The 22,749-nt window shown below is 36.1% G+C and overlaps 1 protein-coding gene across 2 annotated transcripts; it reads left to right on the plus strand.

Annotated features, from left to right (window-relative positions):
* Nucleotides 1-9,186: 9,186 nt before the first annotated feature.
* On the plus strand, nt 9,187-20,237 carry LOC127075968 (ATP-dependent helicase BRM). 2 transcript variants are annotated; one of them, XM_051017511.1, is made up of 14 exons: nt 9,192-9,817; nt 11,091-12,347; nt 12,492-13,820; nt 13,994-14,106; nt 14,306-14,393; nt 14,492-14,578; nt 14,788-14,880; nt 14,961-15,044; nt 15,347-15,547; nt 16,098-16,340; nt 16,423-17,964; nt 18,050-18,574; nt 18,926-19,177; nt 19,253-20,237. In XM_051017511.1, the coding sequence occupies exons 1-14, from the start codon at nt 9,641-9,643 to the stop codon at nt 19,871-19,873; spliced, it is 6,612 nt and encodes a 2,203-aa protein (XP_050873468.1). In that variant the 5' UTR covers nt 9,192-9,640; the 3' UTR covers nt 19,874-20,237. The 2 variants fall into 2 exon arrangements, with proteins under 2 accessions (XP_050873469.1, XP_050873468.1); XM_051017512.1 differs by lacking the exons at nt 18,926-19,177; nt 19,253-20,237 and having other exon boundaries at nt 9,187-9,817; nt 18,054-18,290.
* Nucleotides 20,238-22,749: the final 2,512 nt, after the last annotated feature.

Consider the following 22,749-nt stretch of genomic DNA (forward strand, 5'->3'; position numbering starts at 1 on the left):
AAGTTTGACCCATTGTTTTAGCAATTGGATATTACAATTATCCCATCGCACCTTACTAATATAAAACATGCACCTCGCGTAGGCGAAACCTACATTATTCGATACTAGTCTTGATGAGTGCTAAAACTTGGAAAGCATAAACTTAATATTTAATTTGAGGGAATTTGCAATTATTCTGATCTCACCGGCTTATTTATCATATAAATCGCCTCTCACATGCATCAACATACATTCACATGCATCAACATACATAATAAAACAGTTATGGCCCCTAGCGCAATTGTTCTCCCAAGCCAATGAGAGAATCTAAGCTAACCTAATAATAATCTAAGTTTCTCCAAGCAAGATCTTCAAGGTTGTCCTCCTTTGATATTGAATTCTTCTCTTTCTTCATAACATTACATTACATAATAGAAACTCGTTTTTCATACGAGGGAGTGAGATGAGAAAAGAAGTTACATTAAGAGATTAAAAGAGAGGCACGACACGCAGGTCGTATTTTAAAAATCCAAAACAAAATAAAGGAAAACTAAGGCCATAACCGATCACCACAAGACAATAATAATAAACACATTATTATTAATAATTTTAATTCTTTTAATTAATTAAAACCAAATTAAATTTCGGCGACCAATCACACTACGCAGAGTTAGCCGGATGTCAAAACTGCTTTCCTTAATGGGAATCTTCTTGAGGATGTGTACATGACACAGCCTGAAGGATTTGACATACTAGAAGAAGCCCAAAAGATATGTAAGTTACAAAGATCAATATATGAGTTGAAGCAAGCTTCCAGAAGTTGGAATCTTTGTTTTGATGAAACAGTAAAACAATATGGATTCATCAAGAATGAAGATGAGCCTTGTGTCTACAAGAAGGTTAGTGGGAGCATGATCATTTTCCTGGTATTATATGTAGATGACATATTACTCATTGGAAACGATGTCCCTACCCTGCAACAAGTAAAGTCTTGGTTGGGGAAATGCTTTTACATGAAGGACCTAGGTGAAGCAACCTATATATTAGGAATCAGGATCTATAGAGATAGATCACAAAAACTGCTTGGCCTAAGTTAGAGTACATACATATACAAAGTGCTGAGACGCTTTAATACGCATGATTCCAAGAAAGGATTCATACCTATGCAACATGGCTTGTGTCTATCAAAAACACAATCCCCTTCAACTAAGGAAGAAAGGGATCACATGAATAAGATTCCATATGCATCTGCAATAGGATTTATCATGTATGCCATGTTATGTACTCGACCAGATGTCTCGTATGCTTTAAGTGCAACGAGTAGGTACCAATTTGATCCCAATGATGCTCATTGGGTAAATGTCAAGAATATTCTTAAGTATTTGAGAAGTACTAAGGACTCATTCTTGATATATGGGGGTCAAGAAGAGGTTGCTTTAATTGGATACACCGATACTAGCTTCCAGACAGATAATGATGACTTTAGATCGCAATCTGGTTATGTGTTTTGCTTAAATGGTGGCGCTGTAAGCTGGAAAAGTTCAAAGCAAGATACAGTTGCTAATTCTACAACTGAGGCCGAGTATAATGCTGCCTCAAGTGCAGCAAAGGAAGCTGTTTGAATCAAAAAGTTCATTAGTGAAGTTGACATAGTTCCTAACATTATGGATCCCATTGGTCTCTATTGTGATAACAATGGTTCTATCGCACAAGCTAAGGAGCATAGATCTCACCAACGATCCAAATACATACTTAGGCGTTATCACCTCATTTGAGAGATAATAGATAGATGAGATGTGAAGATATGCAGAGTACCTACACTTGACAATATTGCTGACCCATTGACAAAGCCTCTTACGCAGCAGAAGCATGGTGGCCATACTAGATCTATGGGCATTAGGGGTATGCCTGATTGGCTCAAGTGCTAGTGGAAGATTGTTGGTGTAAGCCTTATAGGCTAATAATTTTGGTACTTGTATCGAATTATTTATTAATAATAAAATGCTTTTTCTTTATTATGTTTGTTTAATAAAGTCCATAGAATAGCTAGTCCGTTTAATGTATCAAGTGTGACTTAATCATGAGATTCCATTAAACATAAGGACACTATTCTTAAAGTATCAGTAGTCGAGCTTTGTTGTGAAATGGGATAACATTAAAGCATTAAGACTATTATGTATATAAACTGTGAAAGAGAATAGCGATCCAAAATGCAGCGGAATTTAAAGTTTCTCCTTTAGTGATCCTTACGAATGGGCATGATCAGTGTTAAAATTGTTACCTCTTGTGGCGATTGTAACCTTTGATGCAGATCTACGGAGCGATCACGAACGTTGAACGATGACAACGCCTCTACTCAGTCCACACGAACAGATTCCTTCGATCTCACTACTAGCTGCTACAAATGAAGGCTTTGAGTGCGAGAGAGAGAGAAACGAAATTGCAACTACACAAATGCTTCTACACAAGGGTTCTATTTATAGAACCACTTGTGTGGGCTGCAAGCTAAAAAGCCCACTCAAGTGTATGTGGCCCATATATTATAATATGCCAAAATCACTTAAGCGCGTGGTACCTTACCATATTTCGTATTCTACTTAAGTACACCGTACCTTACGATGTTCTACAATTCACTTAAGGGCACCGTATATTACAATATTCCTTAGTTACTCTATCTCTCATCAATCTGTCCTTTTGTGTGTTATCCTGTAGGTTTTCGCGACATTGGCAATTATATTAAATCACGTTTTAACATAATAAATAGTGAGCAGTATCTAGCAACACATCACTGCTACCCAAGACACGAAAATGTTATGTGATCTGACAAATCCTTTTGCGACCATACTTATGTGTACAACTACCCTTTGACCTTATATCTATATTGAACACAAGGCATAAACCGTGTCATCCTTGTCCAGTTCAATATTGGGCCCATAGACATTTATCATGTTACGCAGGATGGGCAAATTCCATCTAGGTCACTCATGTCCCTTAGCATGCTTTGTGGAGTATCCATCAACTGTCTTTATGGTCATCCAGTTACGGACAATGTTTGATCAGCAATAAGGTACTCGACTCTACATCTAGGGTCCATAGTGGTTTCAGGTTGAAGGGTGGTATACACCTTTATCACCATGAGAATAACTTATGACACTTTGCATAACATTTTATATAGTATTCTCATAGCGGGTCAATCCAGTATAAATATTACTCTTAATATTCATACCTATGTTTAAGACTTGATAACTCCTTATCCATGATCCATGAGATGTGATCATCAGTCTATATACATAATAGTCTTAATGCTTTAATATTATCCCACTTCACAATAAAGCTCGACTATGGATGCTTTAAGAATAATGTCCTTATGTTTAATGTGATCTCATGATTAAGTCACACTTGATACATTAAACGGACTATCTATTCTAGGGATTTTATTAGACAAACATAATAAAGAAATAACCTTTTATCATTAATAAATAATTCGATACAAGTACCAAAAGTATTGGCCTTTAGGGCTTACACCAACAAACTGATGATCACATCTCATGGATCATGGATAAAGAGTTATCAAGTATTAAACATAAGTATGTGTCATACCATAAATTTTACCCTGGGTTTTTTTTCCGCTCCATTTTTAGTGTGCATTTCATTAGTTAAAAAGCATTTATCAGAGTTTATATAAAAAGGTTAGGAGTTCTAGCATTTTATCTGATCTTGATAATATTCATCCAGTCCTATGTTGATTGAGAAGTCGAAAGACTTGATTTCTCAATCTCAGTGCATAATTTATTCTGTTGCATCTTGTTTCAGAAGTTTAGAGGGTGATAATCAAGAGTGTTTTCATTTTCTGAATGTGTATAGGGTTTTGTTTGTGTTTGAGAAAGGGAAGCAAATGGTTCAAGGGTGATTCATTTGCATCCATTGTCTGTTTATATTTATTTAATCATTGAATCAGTACATTCAACAGACATTTGCATTTTATACTTGTCACAACATGCATTTTGTTTCGCATAGTGCTTAAAATTTCAGTCAGATTAATTTTTCGGATCTACAGACAAACCGGTCGCACCGTTTCTCAACTGTACGTCGAATTAGCGGGCGAAAAATTTCAAAACTGAGCTTGTAGACATCAGTTTTGTTAATCTATGTTCCACGTAGTTTAACCTGGTGTGCTCATTTTAATTTTTCGAGTACTTTTCCAGTCATATTTTTTGTCCGCCTGAGCCTTTTAACCTGACATTTTTTATTTTTAAATTTAATCAAAATATGTATGTTTCTGAGAAGTTTATTTTGTGTTAATCATTTTGGTGCATTCCATTTATTTTTTCGGACAATTTTTGCGCCCGACTTTCGTCTTTTTTTAAATCATTTTATTAAACCAAAGCAATTAGTAGGTTAAGTTAGAATTTATTTAAGACTTGATTTATTTTCTGTTGACTTATTTAATTTAATTTTAATTTCTAAAGTTTAACTTATTTAGAATTTAAAATCCAATACAAGAAGAAGTAAGAAATTGAAGAGAAAGACTCCTTCTTTCAGTGTCACGTGGTGTTTTCTCTTTGGTAATATAAAGATTTTTCTTCATCAACGACAAGAGAGAGAGAGAGTGGAATGGACGTAAAGGGGAAGAAAACAGCTTTAAAGGACAAACCATCATCATCTGCAAAAGGACACTTCCATTATCACTGAACCAAATCAATCTTCCCACCTCATTTCACTTCAACATATTAAAAAAATATCACCTCTCATTTCTCAAGTGGACATGAAAATGCTCTCTCTCAGGATGTCCTTAAAAGAAAAGAGAGCATCACTTATCAAACACAAAAAAAAACTTCAACCACAAAACTTCCATCAATAGTATCCCCCACCCTCATTCATAATACTCTCTATTTTCTATCACACATAAAAAAAAACCATGTGAACTCCTTCTTCCCATAACTCATCGCCTCTTTTAATCACCATAGAAACCGTGTTTCTGAACAACAACCGAAACAGTACAGCCGAACCTCCACTTCGATCCAGACCACCACAAAACCACCTCTTCATTCTTTTTCCACAACCACCTCGATCCAGACTTCAAACACTTACCTCCGGCCACTATGCTTGTCGGAAACTACCACGAACTCTAAAAACGCCACTGAACCATCGATTTCGCACAGCTCCGGCGATCCCATCTGTGTAGATCCCTTTTTCCGGTCAAGCTTCATCTATCGTTTCTCATAGGACGATAGATCCGCGAGCGAACGTCAATAATCGAAACCTCTCCGCCGATTCGCCATGCATTGGTTTGTTCGCACGTAGCTGTTGTGTTTTTTTTTCATGACGTATCCGATTTGTTTCTTTAACTACTGCTTGTTAGTGTGGTTATTAATTTGTCTTCATATTTCTATTATATGTATGTGTATATATTACCATTTTAGTTATGTTTAGAGTTTAATTTTTTAATTTCTATTATATGTGTGTATATATTATCACTTGAGTTGTGTTTAGATTTAACTTTAATTTATTTTCTAGGTGTATGTATATATATTGTATGTTAGTTTGGTTATTAATTATCTTCACGTGTCTACTGTATGTGTGTATATATATTATTTGTTTAGTTTGGTGACAGGATGACTTCATATTTCTATTATATGTGTATAGATATTATCTTGTTTAGTTGTGGTTTATAATTTCACGTCATGTTTATTATAAATTTTTATTATGACGGTGGATATATATATATATATATATATATATATATATATATATATATATATATATATATATATATATATATATATATATATATATATATATTGCTAATGTTGTTTTATTTGACTCTAGTTTGATTCTGTAATAAGGTGGGATATTGTTGGATAATGTGTGGTGCTGTTATAATTTGTTTTTTTTATTTTTTTTTCTTCTTCACATATGCATTATAATTTTGAAGTTGAAAATTTAATTTAGCTTCAAAAGTTGTTTAAACGCATAAAGTCTCGTTGACCGGTCTCAGATAGGGTGATTCCTATATGAATCATTTTACGATTGTTTAATACAGTGTTAAATTATATAGTTCAAATTTCTTGATTCTTACTTCGAGTCCCTTGGCTTTCTCTTGGGCCTTCTTACAACGAGATTTTTTTTTTACAACTGTCTTTTGAACTTTTACTATTTAAATTATTGTGTTATATCCCCATTCGAAAAAACTGTACCCCCATTCCTAAATATGTGTAATCAATTTACCGCTTTCCTTTACTTTACTGTACTAGTTGATTGTTAACAGAAGATTAAAATCAACCCTTTTAGAAAAGAACAAAAACAAACACTTGATCCAACGTCGAGTCTTTTTTCCAAATCAAATCCAAATTGATTACAAAGTCGAGCACTGCCCCCGCCACATCCAAATTATTTTCATAAGTCAGCTTCTGACACTTGATCCAACGTCAAGTCGTCCCCCTGTTTTTAAAATCTTTTCACAATAAAAATGGAAGAAACTGATTAAGTTTAGACTTTCTCTGTTCCGGATGTTAGGATACTGCTGTAGAGCTCAATGTTCAAACATTCGTCTTCAATATAAAAATACAATAATTACCAGAATTAGGTCATTTCTCTTATAGAAGAAAAAGATTGATTGGGTATCGACCTTCTCTTTCCCGATTATTTGGACACTGCTGTAGAGCTCTCTGTCTGACTAATCGTCTTCCGTTAACAAACTTTGGCCTAATTTGCCATACATTTTCGTAATAAAATTTTGGATGAAAAGAGAGTGACTGGGCTTAGGCCTCTTCCTTTTCGAGCATCTGAGTACTGCAGTAGAGCTCCCTGCTTAGATGCTTGTCTCCGCTTAAAATCAACTCAAACTTATTTTCCGCCCTTGTGCAACCCCGAAAACATTTTCAGAAAAGAGTATGCAACATCTATTTTGATGTGAAACAAACAAAGACTTCAGCCTCCAAGAGTGAGCAGCAAGTAAAGGTTTAATCGCTCAAATATGATCTAGGCATCACTCTCTTTAAAAGCAATCCATCCAGTAGTTCTCTTTGGGTAGAACTACGTATGCCTTGAGTTCTTCATAGCACCTGGAGATACGTAGGAGCAGGATTGCGAAATCTTGTCAGGCACATTAATATTAAAAAACCTTAAGTCTTTCCTTTCTTTATTTCTCTTTCCTCACCCGATAAGTAGAAAATTACAAACGATATCACACTAACACTCTAACACAAAACTAACTAAATGGGTCCCATCGAATACGATGGATGTGAGGGGTGCTAATACCTTCCCCTTGCATAACCGACTCCCGAACCCGATTTGGTTGCGAAGACCATTTCTTTTTGTTTTTGTGGGTTTTATCGATATTTTCCCTTTCTCTCTTTGGGAATAAATAAAGTTCGGTGGCGACTCTGTTTTGTTTATATTTCGAGCGTTCCTTACGCTTGGGTATTTTTCGCGCCGCGACAATATGAATATTTAGAGTAATATTTATACTGAACTGACCCGCTATGAGAATACTATATAGAATGTTATGCTAAGTGTCATAAGTTATTCTCATGGTGATAATGGTGTATACGACCCTTTGACCTGAAACCACTATGTACCCTAGATGTGGAGTCAAGTGCCTTATTGCTGATCAAACATTGTCCGTAACTGGATGACCATAAAGACAGTTGATGGGTACTCCACGAAGCATGCTGAGGAACATGAGTGACCTAGATGGAATTTGCCCATCCAGTGTAACAGGATAAATGTCTACGGGCCCAATATTGAACTGTACAAGGATGACACAGTCTATACCTTATGTTCAATATAGACATAAGGGCAAATGGGTAATTGTACACATAAGTATTATCACAAAAGGATTTGTCAAATCACATGACATTTTCGTGTCTTGGGTAGCAGTGATGTGTTGCTAGATACCGTTCACTATTTATTATGTTAAATACGTGATTTAATATAATTGCCAATACCGCGAAAACCTACAGGGTCACACATAAAAGGACGGATTGATGAGAGATAGAGTAACTAAGGAACATCGTAAGGTACAATGCACTTAAGTGAATTGTAGAACATCGTAAGGTACGGTGTACTTAAGTAGAATACGAAATATGGTGAGGTACCACGCGCTTAAGTGATTTTGGCATATTATAAGATTTGAGTCACATACATTTAAGTGAGCTTTTTAGCTTGCAGCGCACACAAGTGGTTCTATAAATAGAACCTTTGTGCAGAAGCATTTGTGCAGTTGTAATTTCGTTTCTCTCTCTCTCTCTCTCTCAAAGCCTTCATTCGTAGCAGCTAGCACTGAGATTGAAGGAATTCGTTTGTGTGGACTGAGTAGAGGCGTTGTCACCATTCAACGTTCGTGATCGCTCCGTAGATCTACAATAAAGGTTTCAATCGCCACAAGAGGTAACGATTCTATCACTAATCATGCCCATTCGTAAGGATCACTAAAGGAGATTTTTTTTTAAATTCCGCTGCGTTTTGGATCGCTCTTCTCCTTCAAATCTAACCTTATGAATATTTGCTTGGGTTAAATATGTTTTTTGTAATCCTAAATATCTCATATCAAAATTTTCCTTAAAAGAATGATCATTCTAAAAATTTTAATTTTAACTTTTGATCCCTTATGTCAAAACCGTCGCTAAATCTGTCGTTAATTATGTCGTTAAGTTATAAAAACCGCACAAAGTTTCAAGAGGGACAAAAAGTTAAAATTGAAATTTTTAGAAGAACCACTCTTTGAAAGAAATTTTTAGAAAGACTAAAAGTTAAATATGAAATATATAGGAGAACCAAAAATATATTTAACCCTATTTACTTTGGACCATGAATTGATGGCTAGTTTGGGCCTAGAGTAACTTAAAGTCCAACTTTCATATGCGTATGTTCGATCAAATTTAGATTTCGACATGTCAAATATTACCAATCCGAGCCCGATCGAAATCATCCAAAACGATATCCAATTCAATGATCCGTTTGAATTCGTAACATGAAATTATCCGACCCGTTGTTGAAAACCCGATTTGGATCGGACGGTGGTATTGTGTATTTTGTCCACCCCATTGAAAATACATATGCGTGTGAGTTTTTTTTACTAGGTAAGCAATACAAAAATACATGAGTCATGATTTAAGAACGGGCTACGTTGGTAATTTTAACGAGAAAGAAGGGGCAAACTCAAAACGCTAACACAAAAGGGTCCTCTTTAATAATACACTCTCAACTTTACCAACCTCAAACTTTTCTCTCTCCTCTCTCTAAAAAAATCGATTTTCTTTATTTTTAAAAAATGAAAAAAATAGCTAGGGTTTGACCAAAAATCGCACAATCGCTCAGTGGAATTTCCACACCGATTCGGACAACTTCCCTCTCTGTCACCACCCTTCGATTCCCAAGATCCATCTTCTCCCTAAAATCGCGGGTTTTTAGAGAGAGAAAATTGCTGTCTACAAGCTTCAGCTAGAGAGAGAAAAAAAGCAGAAAAATCAAGCTATTTGATTCAAAGGAACCCGAAGATTTTGGGGTTTTCTTGGGATTTGAGGTTTTTCCTTTTGTGGGGTCTCATTGATTTTGAAAATTTTGTTTTTTTTTGAGCTGAGTTTGTAGTGTGAGTGATCTGAATTTTAGGGTTGTTTATTGCCACGTGTAGCTCAATTGAAATTCTGAGTTTGTTTGTATGCATTCCGGTGGTGGTGGTCCTGGCCGGCCGGCGGGTCGGCCGTCTACCTCGGCAGCTGCTTCACCCTCTTCTTCATCTTCAGCATCACAGTTAGGATTTGAATCTTTGCAGCATCAACACCAGCATCAACAACAGCAGCAACACCAGCAGCAGCAGCAGTTAGGTTCCAGACAGGTGTGAGATTTATGAGTTTTTAGCTTAATTTATGATCTTGTTTTAGTTGTAGTGTGTAGTGCAAATGTTGCTTTTTTTGGTTTATGGGCTTTTGAATTTTTATGGTGTTTTGGGAATTGGGAGTGTGCAGTGGGGGTTGGAATTTGGGTTATGCTGAAATTTCCATATTTATTTTCTTTTTTCATTTCGGGTTTTAATTGTGACAACCTCTTACCTGTCTTTATTCTGTCCTAGATTGTCGGAATTGTGGTTTCTTTATTTCAACAACAATTAATTTTCGGCTGTACGAGAATAGTCAAACTATGAATGTGTTGTGTTAGTAATATTTTTTTTTTTGTTTAAAATGCAAAGTTGATGGTAATCTCTGAATTGAACTCAGGGTGCAATTATGTGATGTCATTGTCAGTTTATTCTAGTTAAGTTTCCTTTTAATCACTATTTGGTCGTTTTTGCATTTATTTTATGTTGATATATGACATTTATTTACTTATTTAAAACATAACTATTTTGACATCACTAGTTTCTTCTCTGAAATGTTTCTGGAGTTTTCTTTTAGACATTGATGAGGCTTATGAAATGTCGACTTGATTAAACTTGAGGATTGTGTTGTTGTATTTTTATTGGTTTAAACATGTTGATTGATTGTAGATAACCAGACAATCTGAGGTTGCAGGTGTTAAAAGTGCTGTTTTGGCTTCTGCATATTGTTGATTTACCTTTTATTTTTCGTGCTACGTATAACTTACTATTATTACTTATTAGGAGCTAAGTCTGATGGATGTCATTAATTTTATACTTATATTGAATGTTTCTTGTTGACTTAGTTTTGTTTCTAACGCAAGCATCATGTATCCTTCTTTCTTAAAATGCTGTGATCACTGATATTGGACTGATTTTCTGCATGCTATGTCATAATGATGGTTGGGAGTTTGTTACACTTCTTATTCTTGGTCTTGTTTATGCTTCTATGTTTGTTACGCAGTATACAGCACTGTTTGGTTTTTACTTATATATGTTGTACTAATACCTTCCATGAGTTTCCAAGGAGTGCTCTTTCATATTTTTCTTGTTTTTAAAATTTTGAAAAGCTGAATAATGAATGCAGATGTAAGTCTTCGAACTGGATGATCATGTTCTTGACGGCTAGACACAATTTTTTGTATAATATTGTCTGTCTTGAAAGCAATGAAATTTGCTTTATTATCACATCTTATGTATGTCTAGTTATTAGTGTTATGGAGCAATGATTTTTTATATAATTATTCAAATGCAGACATTTCAACAGCAGCTGCTAAGAAAGCCCGAAGGAAATGAAGCATTTTTAGCCTATCAAGCAGGGCGTCAAGGTGTATTTGGGAGTAACAATTTCCAACAACCCAATGCTATGCAACTGCCCCAGCAGTCTCGAAAATTCACCGATTTAGCTCAGCTACATGGTTCCAATCAAGATGCTCAGCTCAGAGGTCAAAATAGCGAGCAGCAGCAAATGCTAAACCCTGTCCACCAAGCATACCTTCAATATGCTTTCCAGGCTGCGCAACAAAAGCCTACTTTGGGAATTCATCCGCAACAGCATGCTAAGATGGGAATGTTAAACCCTGCATCTGTAAAAGATCAGGAAATGCGCATGGGAAATCTGAAAATGCAAGACATAATGGCAATGCAGGCAATGAATCAAGCTCAAGGATCGTCTTCTAGGAATTCATCTGAACACAATGTCCGTGGAGAAAAGCAGATGGAGCAAGGACAACAGATAAGATCCATTCAAACACCAGAAGCACAACATGGCATCCAAAATGTTATGAACAGCCAGATTGCAGTAGCTGCTCAATTGCAAGCCATGCAGGCATGGGCACGTGAGAATAATATTGATTTATCACATCCTACAAATGCACATTTAATGGCAAAGCTCATTCCACTGATGCAGTCGAGGATGGTCCTACCACCAAAGACCAGTGAGAGCAACATCGGCGCACAGTCGTCATCGGTCCCTGTTTCAAAGCAGCAGGTTAATTCTCCAGCAGTTGCAAGTGAGAGCTCCGCGCATGCTAATTCATCAAGTGACATGTCTGGGCAGTCAGGTTCTTCGAAAGCCAGGCAGACAGTTCCTCCCAGCCATCTCGGTTCAACGGCAAATGCTGGTACAGCTGGTCAGTCCAGTGACATGGTCATGCAGCAATTCAATGTTCATGGTAAAGAGTCTCAAGCTCCTCTGAGGCAACAAGTAAAAGCTGGAAATGGAATGCCCTCTTATCATTCTCAGCAATCCTCTGCAACCATGAACATAGGTGCCGACCATCATTTGAATGCAAAAGGTTCATCTTCTGGTGCAGAACCTCCTCAAACGCAGTACACCAGGCAGTTAAACCAAACTACGACACAGACTGGAGGCCCAACAAAAGAAGGGGGTTCGGGAAATTATGCTAAATCTCAAGGGGCCCCAGCTCAGATGCCTGAGCGACAAAATGGATTTACAAAACAACAGCTACATGTTCTTAAAGCACAGATACTAGCATTTAGGCGGTTAAAGGTAGCATTTCCAAGTCTTTTCTCTTTATCTCCATCTTTCTAATTCTGTTAACTATCTGTACTTGTGTTATGTATATATGTACTTCCAGCAAAGATGTGCTATATGTATTCTAATCGTGCTAATTATTTTTCTTTTGGTTTATAGAAAGGAGAAGGTACTCTGCCTCAAGAACTTCTTCAAGCTATCACTCCACCACCTCTTGAGTTGCAGGCAAAACAACCAAACCATCCTGCAGGAGGACAAAATCAAGTCAAATCTGCTGGAAATATTGTGCCAGAACAACCACGGCATGTTGAGGTCAATGAATCACAATCTAATCCCGCTGTTAATGGACCCAGTTCTGTAAAGCAGGAATCCTTTTCAAAAGATGAGAAATCTGCTCTGCCAGCAGTTCATATTCAAGCTGTTGTGCCGTCTGTATCAAAAGAATCTGCTTCAACTTCATCTGCTGGAAAGGAAGAGCAGAAACCAATTGGATCCTCTATTAAGCCAAAGCAGGACAGTGAACATGGAAATAACAGTACTCCTGTTAGAAATGAGTTGGCATTAGATAGGGGAAAGGCAATTGCACCGCAAACCTCTGTATCCGATACAATGCAAATTACAAAACCGGGACAGGCAAACACTGTTTCTCAGCCAAAGGATGTGGGACCAACCAGAAAGTATCATGGACCCCTGTTTGATTTTCCGTTCTTCACTAGGAAACATGACTCTTTTGGGTCATCTATGATGGTAAACAACAGCAATAATTTATCACTGGCATATGATGTCAAAGATCTTCTTTTTGAGGAAGGCGTAGAAGTACTTAGCAAGAAGCGAACAGAAAATTTGAAGAAGATTGAAGGCTTACTGGCTGTTAACTTAGAGAGGAAACGAATTAGGCCTGATCTTGTGTTGAGACTGCAAATTGAAGAGAAAAAGCTCCGCCTTTTAGATCTGCAGGCTCGTTTGAGGGATGAGATTGATCAACAGCAACAAGAGATAATGGCTATGCCAGATAGGCCATATCGTAAGTTTGTTAGGTTGTGTGAACGCCAGCGTGTGGAACTTGTTAGGCAAGTGCAGGCGTCTCAAAAAGCTGCTAGGGAGAAGCAACTGAAATCTATATTTCTATGGCGGAAGAAACTTCTTGAGGCACACTGGGCAATTCGTGATGCCCGTACTGCCCGTAACAGGGGTGTGGCCAAATATCATGAGAGGATGTTGCGGGAATTCTCAAAACATAAAGATGACGATAGAAATAGAAGGATGGAAGCCCTAAAGAACAATGATGTTGACAGATATAGGGAGATGTTGCTGGAACAGCAGACTAGCATTCCGGGTGATGCTGCAGAGAGATATGAAGTTCTTTCATCTTTCTTATCCCAGACTGAGGAGTATCTACATAAATTAGGAAGTAAGATAACAGCTGCCAAAAATCAACAAGAAGTGGAAGAGGCAGCAAAAGCAGCTGCTGGTGCTGCACGATTGCAGGCATGTTTCATTAACCTCTCCCATTCACTGATCCAATGTTTTGAGAATAAGTTTTTGACAAATCCCGTTTTTTCTATTCATCTTAGTTTTAAGGATTCTGATTTTTTCTTATATAAACTTGTTTAATAAGATCATTTGCATGTGTCTGATTCATTATTTGTTTATGACCATAGGGTCTATCTGAAGAAGAAGTCAGAGCTGCTGCTGCTTGTGCAGGAGAGGAAGTGATGATCAGGAATCGTTTTCTGGAGATGAATGCTCCTAGAGACAGTTCATCTGTCAACAAGTGAGTTTTTGTAAATTTAGTTTTAATATTTATGTATGTTTTGCGTTTTTACACAAAAATGCTCGAGGCAAGGTGTGATTGTAATGAAATTTTTATGCAGAATGTGTTTATGTATTTTTTTCTGGGCATTTTGATTTAAATACCCTTATCATGTTTAAATAACTGTTTTTAAAACTGAATTTAATTTTCTACATTCCAGGTATTACAACCTCGCACATGCGGTGAGTGAAATGGTCATAAGACAACCATCCCTCTTACGAGCTGGAACATTGAGAGACTATCAGCTTGTAGGTTGCTACATTATTGAAATAGTTATTCTTTAAGTGATTGCCTTATGTTGTATTCTTAAGCAAGTTTTCAAGGCTCTGACACTTTTTTTAATAAGGTTGGATTGCAATGGATGCTTTCTTTGTACAACAACAAATTAAATGGAATTTTAGCTGATGAGATGGGTCTTGGTAAAACAGTACAGGTTAGCCTTATTTTTTGTTGCTCTTCTCTTTCCTTAGATTGAAAAATATATATATCATAGTCTTTTTTGGCAACTTAGTGATTTCATATTTCATAGTTAAGTTCAGTGTGTCTTACACGGGAGATGTAAAATGTTCATCTGTTTTTTAAGGGTATTGTATAATAATGTACTGTAATAATTTTTAAACTTGCATTTTTTTCCTTCCCTAGGTTATGGCATTGATTGCATACTTGATGGAATTCAAAGGAAACTATGGTCCACATCTTATAATAGTCCCAAATGCTGTTATGGTTAACTGGAAGGTGAGTTTCTAAACTTATTCATTTGATTAGTATTACTATTTTGTAATTTTTTAACTAGAAAAACTATCTTTATTGTGCAGAGTGAGTTATACAAGTGGTTACCATCTGTGTCATGCATTTTTTATGCTGGAGGGAAAGATTATCGATCAAAATTATTTCATCAAGTAAGTGTGCCTCAAGTTATTCACACACCGTTAATGTATAAAGTAATGGGAAAGTTACTGCCATGTTTATCAACACTGTCTGAGACTGTTTATAGAGCAAAAGTTACAATAAATTAATGCTGTCCCAATCATTAGGACTATATTAATGGTCTGAAATAAATCAATACAAATCGTACTAAAATCAAATAGGACCTAACCTAATAAGATAAAATAAAATTAAGGAGAATAAAATGATCTCTCCTAATTCTCAGAGTATAATTTTGTTAATTACTGCCTGGTTTTCTTTTCTTTATTTACAATAGGTTTCTGCTCTGAAGTTTAATGTCTTGGTGACTACTTATGAGTTCATCATGTATGACCGGGCAAAACTTTCAAAAATTGATTGGAAGTATATTGTGATTGATGAAGCACAGAGAATGAAGGATAGAGATTCAGTTTTAGCACGTGACCTTGATAGGTATCGTTGTCAAAGACGTCTGCTTTTGACAGGCACACCGTTGCAGGTCTGCTTTCTTTTCATACAACACCTGCATTATTATAAACAAATAGTGTCTGTTACTGCATATACTTTTATTTCTTTTATGCACTACTTGGATCAAACAATATCATTTCTGACCATCAACTGTACAGTTTTTAATCTTCTTGGTCTTCCTTATTTGTTGGAATTATGCAAAATTGAATAGTAGGGTCAAAATTAAAAATGATAAACATAAAGGTGTTATGAGACCCTATACAGAACATTTTCAATCTGGTCTCTATACTACAAAGTAACTCCATGCAAATATTAGTGTCATAACAGACGACCATTAATTCCAAACCTTCTATAATGGCTTTACCTATTACTTTTCTTGGTTGCTCTCTACTCCAATTTATTAGATATTCTTAATGAAGTTGGTTCCAAGTACTAATGGTGTCGAGTACGCGTACTTTTTTTGCTTACGTCTAATTCCAAAGGGAATAAGCGCTAATTGATAAGTCATATAAAATCTATAGATACTTGACACAATGTAAATTTTGTTGATGGGATTTGTTGTGGTTTGATTTTATTTGCAGAATGATTTGAAGGAACTCTGGTCACTTCTAAATTTACTTCTCCCTGAGGTTTTTGATAATAAGAAAGCCTTTCATGATTGGTTCTCAAAACCATTTCAAAAAGAAGGCCCTACTCAAAATGCAGAGGACGATTGGCTCGAGACAGAGAAAAAAGTCATCACAATCCATCGACTTCATCAGATTCTTGAGCCTTTCATGCTCAGGCGCCGTGTTGAAGATGTTGAAGGCTCACTACCACCAAAGGTGTGATTATAGCTCCCTAACTATACTTGACCATTTATTCTATTTCTTGTGGCTAAAACCTAGTATTATTACTGCATTGCAGGACTCCATAGTTTTACGATGTAAAATGTCATCTGTCCAGAGTGCTATTTACGACTGGGTCAAATCGACTGGTACTCTTCGTCTTGATCCTGAGGATGAGGAACGTAAGCTTCAGAGGAATCCTAACTACCAGGTGAAACAATATAAAACTTTAAACAACAGATGCATGGAGCTTCGGAAAACATGCAATCATCCGTTGCTTAATTATCCATTCTTCAGTGACTTATCTAAAGAGTTCATTGTAAAATCTTGTGGAAAATTGTGGATCCTGGATAGGATCCTCATAAAACTTCAAAGAACCGGACACCGAGTTCTACTTTTCAGTACCATGACAAAACTTCTTGACATCTTGGAAGAATACCTGCAGTGGCGAAGACTCGTGTACAGAAGAATTGATGGGACAACTAGTTTGGAAGACCGTGAATTAGCTATAAATGACTTCAATGGCCCTGATTCAGACTGTTTCATCTTCTTGCTTAGCATTCGAGCTGCTGGGAGAGGCCTTAACCTTCAGTCTGCTGACACAGTTGTTATTTATGATCCTGATCCAAATCCTAAAAATGAGGAGCAGGCTGTTGCCAGAGCTCATCGTATTGGACAGAAAAGACCAGTCAAGGTTATCTACATGGAAGCAGTTGTCGACAAAATCCCTAGTCATCAGAAGGAAGATGAAATGAGAGGTGGAGGCACTGTTGATTTGGAGGATGAACTTGTAGGCAAGGATCGCTACATAGGATCTATTGAGGGCCTCATAAGAAACAATATTCAGCAATATAAGATAGACATGGCTGATGAGGTAATTAATGCTGGGCGTTTCGATCAAAGAACAACACATGAAGAAAGGCGTTTGACTTTGGAGACATTATTACACGATGAAGAGAGGTATCAAGAAACTGTCCATGATGTTCCGTCACTGCAGGAGGTAAATCGCATGATTGCTAGGAGTGACGAGGAAGTGGAACTGTTTGATCAAATGGATGATGAACTAGATTGGATTGAGGATATGACACGGTATGATCATGTGCCTAAATGGATTCGTGCCAATACAAAAGAAGTTAATACTGCTGTTGCTGCTTTATCAAAAAGACCATTAAAGAAAAGTTTATTGGGTGGTAGTGTTGCCGTGGATACAAGTGAACTTGGTTCAGAAAGAAAAAGAGGACGGCCCAAGAAACATACTAGTTATAAAGAACTGGAAGATGAAGATTTGGAATACTCTGAAGCAAGCTTTGAAGAAAGAAATGGGTCTGCAAACGAAGAAGGGGAGGTAGGAGATTTGGACGATGATGGGTATAGTGGAGCTGATGGAGCTCAACCCATCGATAAAGATCAGATGGAAGATAGTCTGTGTGATGGTGGATATGAATTTTCTCAATCTTTAGAAATTGCCCGAAATAATCAGGTGGTTCAAGAAGCTGGTTCCTCTGGATCGTCCTCTGACAGTAAAAAAGTGACACAGATAGTGTCACCATCAATTTCCTCTCAGAAATTTGGTTCCCTGTCAGCATTAGATGCCCGGCCAGGTTCCATTTCAAAAAGGATGGTATGTTGCTTCACTTGTATTTTTAATTTTTTTTTCGTGGTGGTTTTCTATCTTATTCTGATTACATTGTGATAATTTTTCCCAGACAGATGACTTAGAGGAAGGGGAAATTGCAATATCTGTTGATTCTCACATGGAGCATCAACAGTCTGGAAGTTGGATTCATGATCGTGATGAAGGTGAGGATGAACAAGTTTTGCAGAAACCAAAGATTAAACGCAAACGTAGTCTTCGTGTTCGACCCCGTCATCCCACTGAAAAACCTGAAGAAAAGTCTGGTAGTGAAATTATGCCTCGTTTGTCAGTCCAAGCAGACCGTAAATATCAAGCACAGCTGAGGACTGACCTAGAATCAAAATCACACATAGATTCAAATGCCAGCAGGAATGATCAAAACATTTCATTAAAAAATAAGCGAACTTTACCTTCAAGGCGGATTGCTAATACATCGAAATTACACGGCTCACCAAAGCCTACTCGTTTGAATACCATATCTGCTCCTTCAGAGGATGGTGGCGAACATTCCAGGGAAAGCTGGGAGGGGAAGCCTATCAATTCAAGTGGATCCTCTGCTCATGGCTCTAGGATGACAGAAATCATCCAGAGAAGGGTATGTGTCGTTAATTCAACGATCTTTTTATTTTTTCTTTGGTGGCGGTTGTGTTTTCCTGGATCGAGTGTGTGTTGCATGTTTTCTTATGTTGACAAGAAGCAGTAATACTTATTTTTTTTTCTCCGTTTACAACTTCAGTAATATGACCAAAAAAGGTTGCCAATTAAGGGTGCAAGCCCGATAATATTTTTTACTGGCTGAAACTCTGAATATTTTTTGCTATGTTAATTTTCACGTTTCACAAAGACTGTTGGCTGTATTAATTTAATTGCACTTCTTGTTACGATTTTGCGTTCTTGTTTGCTAGTACTGTTAGCATTTGAACTCATACAATTATCACACTTGCAGTGCAAAAATGTAATTAGCAAGCTCCAAAGGAGAATAGACAAGGAAGGCCATCAAATTGTACCTCTATTAACAGATCTGTGGAAGAGGATTGAGAATTCTGGGTTAAGTGGTGGATCTGGGAATAACCTGTTGGATCTACGGAAGATTGATCAGCGGATTGATAAATTGGAGTATACTGGAGCCACGGATCTTGTATTTGATGTGCAATTCATGTTAAAGAGCGCAATGCATTATTACGGTTTCTCCCTTGAGGTAAGATTTCTTATGTGTATCATCATACAGAATAGTTCACTTTTATGGCTTTGTTAAATACATCGTTATTTTCAGGTAAGAACTGAAGCAAGGAAGGTTCATGATCTCTTTTTCGATATATTGAAAATTGCATTTCCTGATACCGACTTCCGAGACGCAAGAAGTGCACTCTCTTTTGCCGGTCCAGTTTCTGCCTCAACCACTGTATCGTCTCCTAGGCCAGTAGCTGTTGGACAAGGCAAGAGGCACAAGCTGATGAACGAGGTGGAACCCGATTCACACCCTTCACAGAGACCACTGCAACGCGGATCAGCTTCTAGCGGAGAAAACAGTAGGATTAGAGTCCGTATGCCACCAAAGGAATCAAAAACCGGAAATGTTAGCGGCAGCAATATACGAGAGCAACCTCGACCACAGGATGATTCTCCACCACTACTTACTCATCCAGGCGAACTAGTCGTGTGCAAGAAAAGAAGAAACGAGAGGGAGAAATCAACGGTGAAGACTAGGACCGGTCCTGTTTCGCCGTCTATGAGAAGTCCTGCGGCAGGTTCAGTCCCCAAAGACAGATTAACTCAACAGACTCAAGGATGGGTTGGACAACCATCTCAACAACCAAATGGGTCAGTTGGGTGGGCTAATCCTGTAAAGAGGCTAAGAACAGATTCTGGGAAGAGGAGACCAAGTCATATGTAAGATGGTATATATATAATAATAATAATAATAGACTTATTGTTGCTAGCTTCAGCAAAAGTTTTAGTGGCACTTCATAGAGTTTACCATCATACTGTTAATATAGATTTAGGTAACTTGAATGTGTTAAATGTAAGCTTTTCTCCATTTTTTGGGGTTATGATATCTGCATCTTGCAGGTGCTACCTTTCTTGTAGGTGGCTGAAACTATTGTATAGTAAATCCTTGGCTGAAAAATTGTGTCAAGTGGAGAAGAGACAAGTGATTGAAGCCTATTAAAGTAATCACAAATTTTACCCAAAAAAAAAGACTCCATGGGTTTAATATATGCAATAAAATTGTGAAAATATAAAACTTTTATACTAAATTAAGCTTGTTTTGTATTTGTTAAATAATTTAGTTTTCTGTTTTTTTTTTCTTTTAATTTTCAAAGGTAAAAATAAAAACATATAAAATCTATTAGTTTTTTTTATATATATATTTTTTTTAAAACTTATAAATAGAAGTTAGTTCTAAACAATTCTAACCAAACAAATTTTCTTTTTCAAATTTTAATAACTAGGAGACATTTATGCAACTAAGTCAAACAAATTATAAATATTTAGTTTAATGTTTCTTACTTTTAAAGGAACTGCAAATTGTTAGTCTTGAATATTGTTTCGTTTTGATTACGAGCTTGTTTAATATAGTTTTATAAAATTATTTTTTAGTATTTAAAAGTTTAAAATAATAAAATTTGTTTGATTATTGAATAACTTTTGAAAACTATCTTTGACCTTTTCTTTCTTTTTTGAGTTTATTTCGTTTCATTCTATGTACATAGACCTTATGGTCGGTTAATTTTTCGAACAGTTCGTTGATATTCAAATTATTAAGATTATTTGATTCTTTAATGATTGTAATCTTTGGTTGTGATTTATTGTACATATACCTTAAAATTCTGTTAGCATAATCTTTGTTAGAAAATCATTTGTTCAAATTGTCTAAGTTGTTGATTAAAAGAAGAAAACGAGCCTATATAGATTTCACTGTTTTATCGGATTCCATTTGGAAAAGTTCATGCTCCTCTATTAACGTATTGATTATGGAAAAGTTGTCATTTATTGCACACAACTTGTAAAAGACTTGAAGAACGTTTCACATTATTTATGCATTTTTATTGTGAGATAGAGCAATATAATTTAACCTTTAACACAAAGATATGTATATTTTTCGCCTTTAAATCATATAATGCATTTTTGGTATCATTAGATGTCAAATCTTTTGGGAGTTAGACAAAATTATCGATTTCGTTTTTGGAAATAAAACGTCAGTTGATAATTGCTACCCATAAATACTTGTCTACTGATATTAAGTGTATACGCTCCATTCGAATAGTCTTCATCCATATTTTCAAACTTTTGAGTCGTTTAGATCTAATCAAAAGAAAAACTCTGAGACCATTTTTTTTGAAAAGAATATGGAGTATGCAACGGTCTAAGGAGAAGGGTGTGTGTTGAATAGACCTCCCAATTAAAATCTTAACTGAATTTTTTTTGAATAGTATTTTATAAGAGTTTGGAAAATAAAATGATTTGTGTGGAGGAAGCAAATTTTTGCATATAAAGAGGTTACTCCTAACAAATTGAATTTGCACCAAACGACTTAAACAACACACAAAACAATCAAGATCGAATCACATAATTAACCAAAATACACAAAGCAATCAAGATCGAATCACATAATTAAGGAGTAGATTGCACAAATACATTTTCTCTAGTTGCTAACATGAATATAGTAAGGATGATGTTATCTTTAGCACCTAATTACAATTGGAAATCATATCAATTTAAGGTGAAAAATGTCTTCCTTCATGGAGACCTTCAAAAAAGAGATTTATTTGGATGTACCTCGTATATATTGTGAACATGCGACCACCAACATTGTGTGCAAATAAAAAATGCTTTATATGGGCTAAAGCAATCACCATGATCATCGTTTGGAAGATTCACCAAACTTATGGTAGGTTTAAGCTTTAAACAAAGTCAAAGAAATCATATTATATTTATCAAACATTTTGAGACACGGGTTAACATTCTTGTTGATGTATGTGGATGACATATAGTAACATGTGATGATGAAAAGGAACAACAATTGTTGGACAAACAGTTTCTAGGAATTGAGGTTTCCACCATAAGAAAAGAATCTTCATATCTCGACATAAATACATTACTAATATTCTACGAGAGACAAGTAAGACAACATGCAAGTACACTAATTGATCAAAGTGTAAAGTCGGGGAGCATAGGAGAAATATTTTGGTTGATAAGGAAATGCATCAAAGATTAGTCAGAAAATTTACATACCTATCACATACTAGACTTGATGTTGCTTTTGCGGTAAGCTTAGTCTGCCAATTCATGCACAAACCAAAGGAGATGAACTTACAAGTTGCGTCCCGAATTATGCAATATCTAAAAGGAACTCTAGGTAGAGGAATTTTATTTGAACGAAATGGAAATGTGAGTCTCGTAGCATATAATTGTGTTGACGATGCATGGTCAATTGTTCCTCGGTTGGAATCTTGTGATTTGAAAGAGTAAAAAACAAAGTGTTGTATTCAAATCTAGTGCTAAAATCGAGTTGAGAGCAATAACACAAGGGGTATGTGAACTACTTTGGTTGGAAAATGATATTAAAAGACTTAATGATAAAGAGCGATGAACTAATGAGACTTTATTTGTGATAATAAATTTGCTATTAGCATAATCCATAATCCAATGCAGCATGATAGAACCATATATGTTGAAGTTGACAAACACTTCATCAAAGAGATTTTAGACAATGATCTTATTTGCACTCCATATGTTTCTTCCCAAGATAATGTTGTAGATCTCCTA

Source organism: Lathyrus oleraceus, chromosome 4 (genome assembly GCF_024323335.1).
Source record: "Lathyrus oleraceus cultivar Zhongwan6 chromosome 4, CAAS_Psat_ZW6_1.0, whole genome shotgun sequence".
Taxonomy (NCBI): Eukaryota; Viridiplantae; Streptophyta; class Magnoliopsida; order Fabales; family Fabaceae; genus Lathyrus; species Lathyrus oleraceus.

Excerpts from the sequence above, each read along its gene's own strand:
- LOC127075968 (XM_051017511.1), top strand. The coding sequence starts at position 9,641 with ATGCATTCCGGTGGTGGTGGTCCTGGCCGGCCGGCGGGTCGGCCGTCT. Across the intron at positions 18,575-18,925 it reads CAGAAATCATCCAGAGAAGG|TGCAAAAATGTAATTAGCAA; the intron begins GTATGTGTCGTT and ends TCACACTTGCAG. Across the intron at positions 19,178-19,252 it reads ATTACGGTTTCTCCCTTGAG|GTAAGAACTGAAGCAAGGAA; the intron begins GTAAGATTTCTT and ends CGTTATTTTCAG.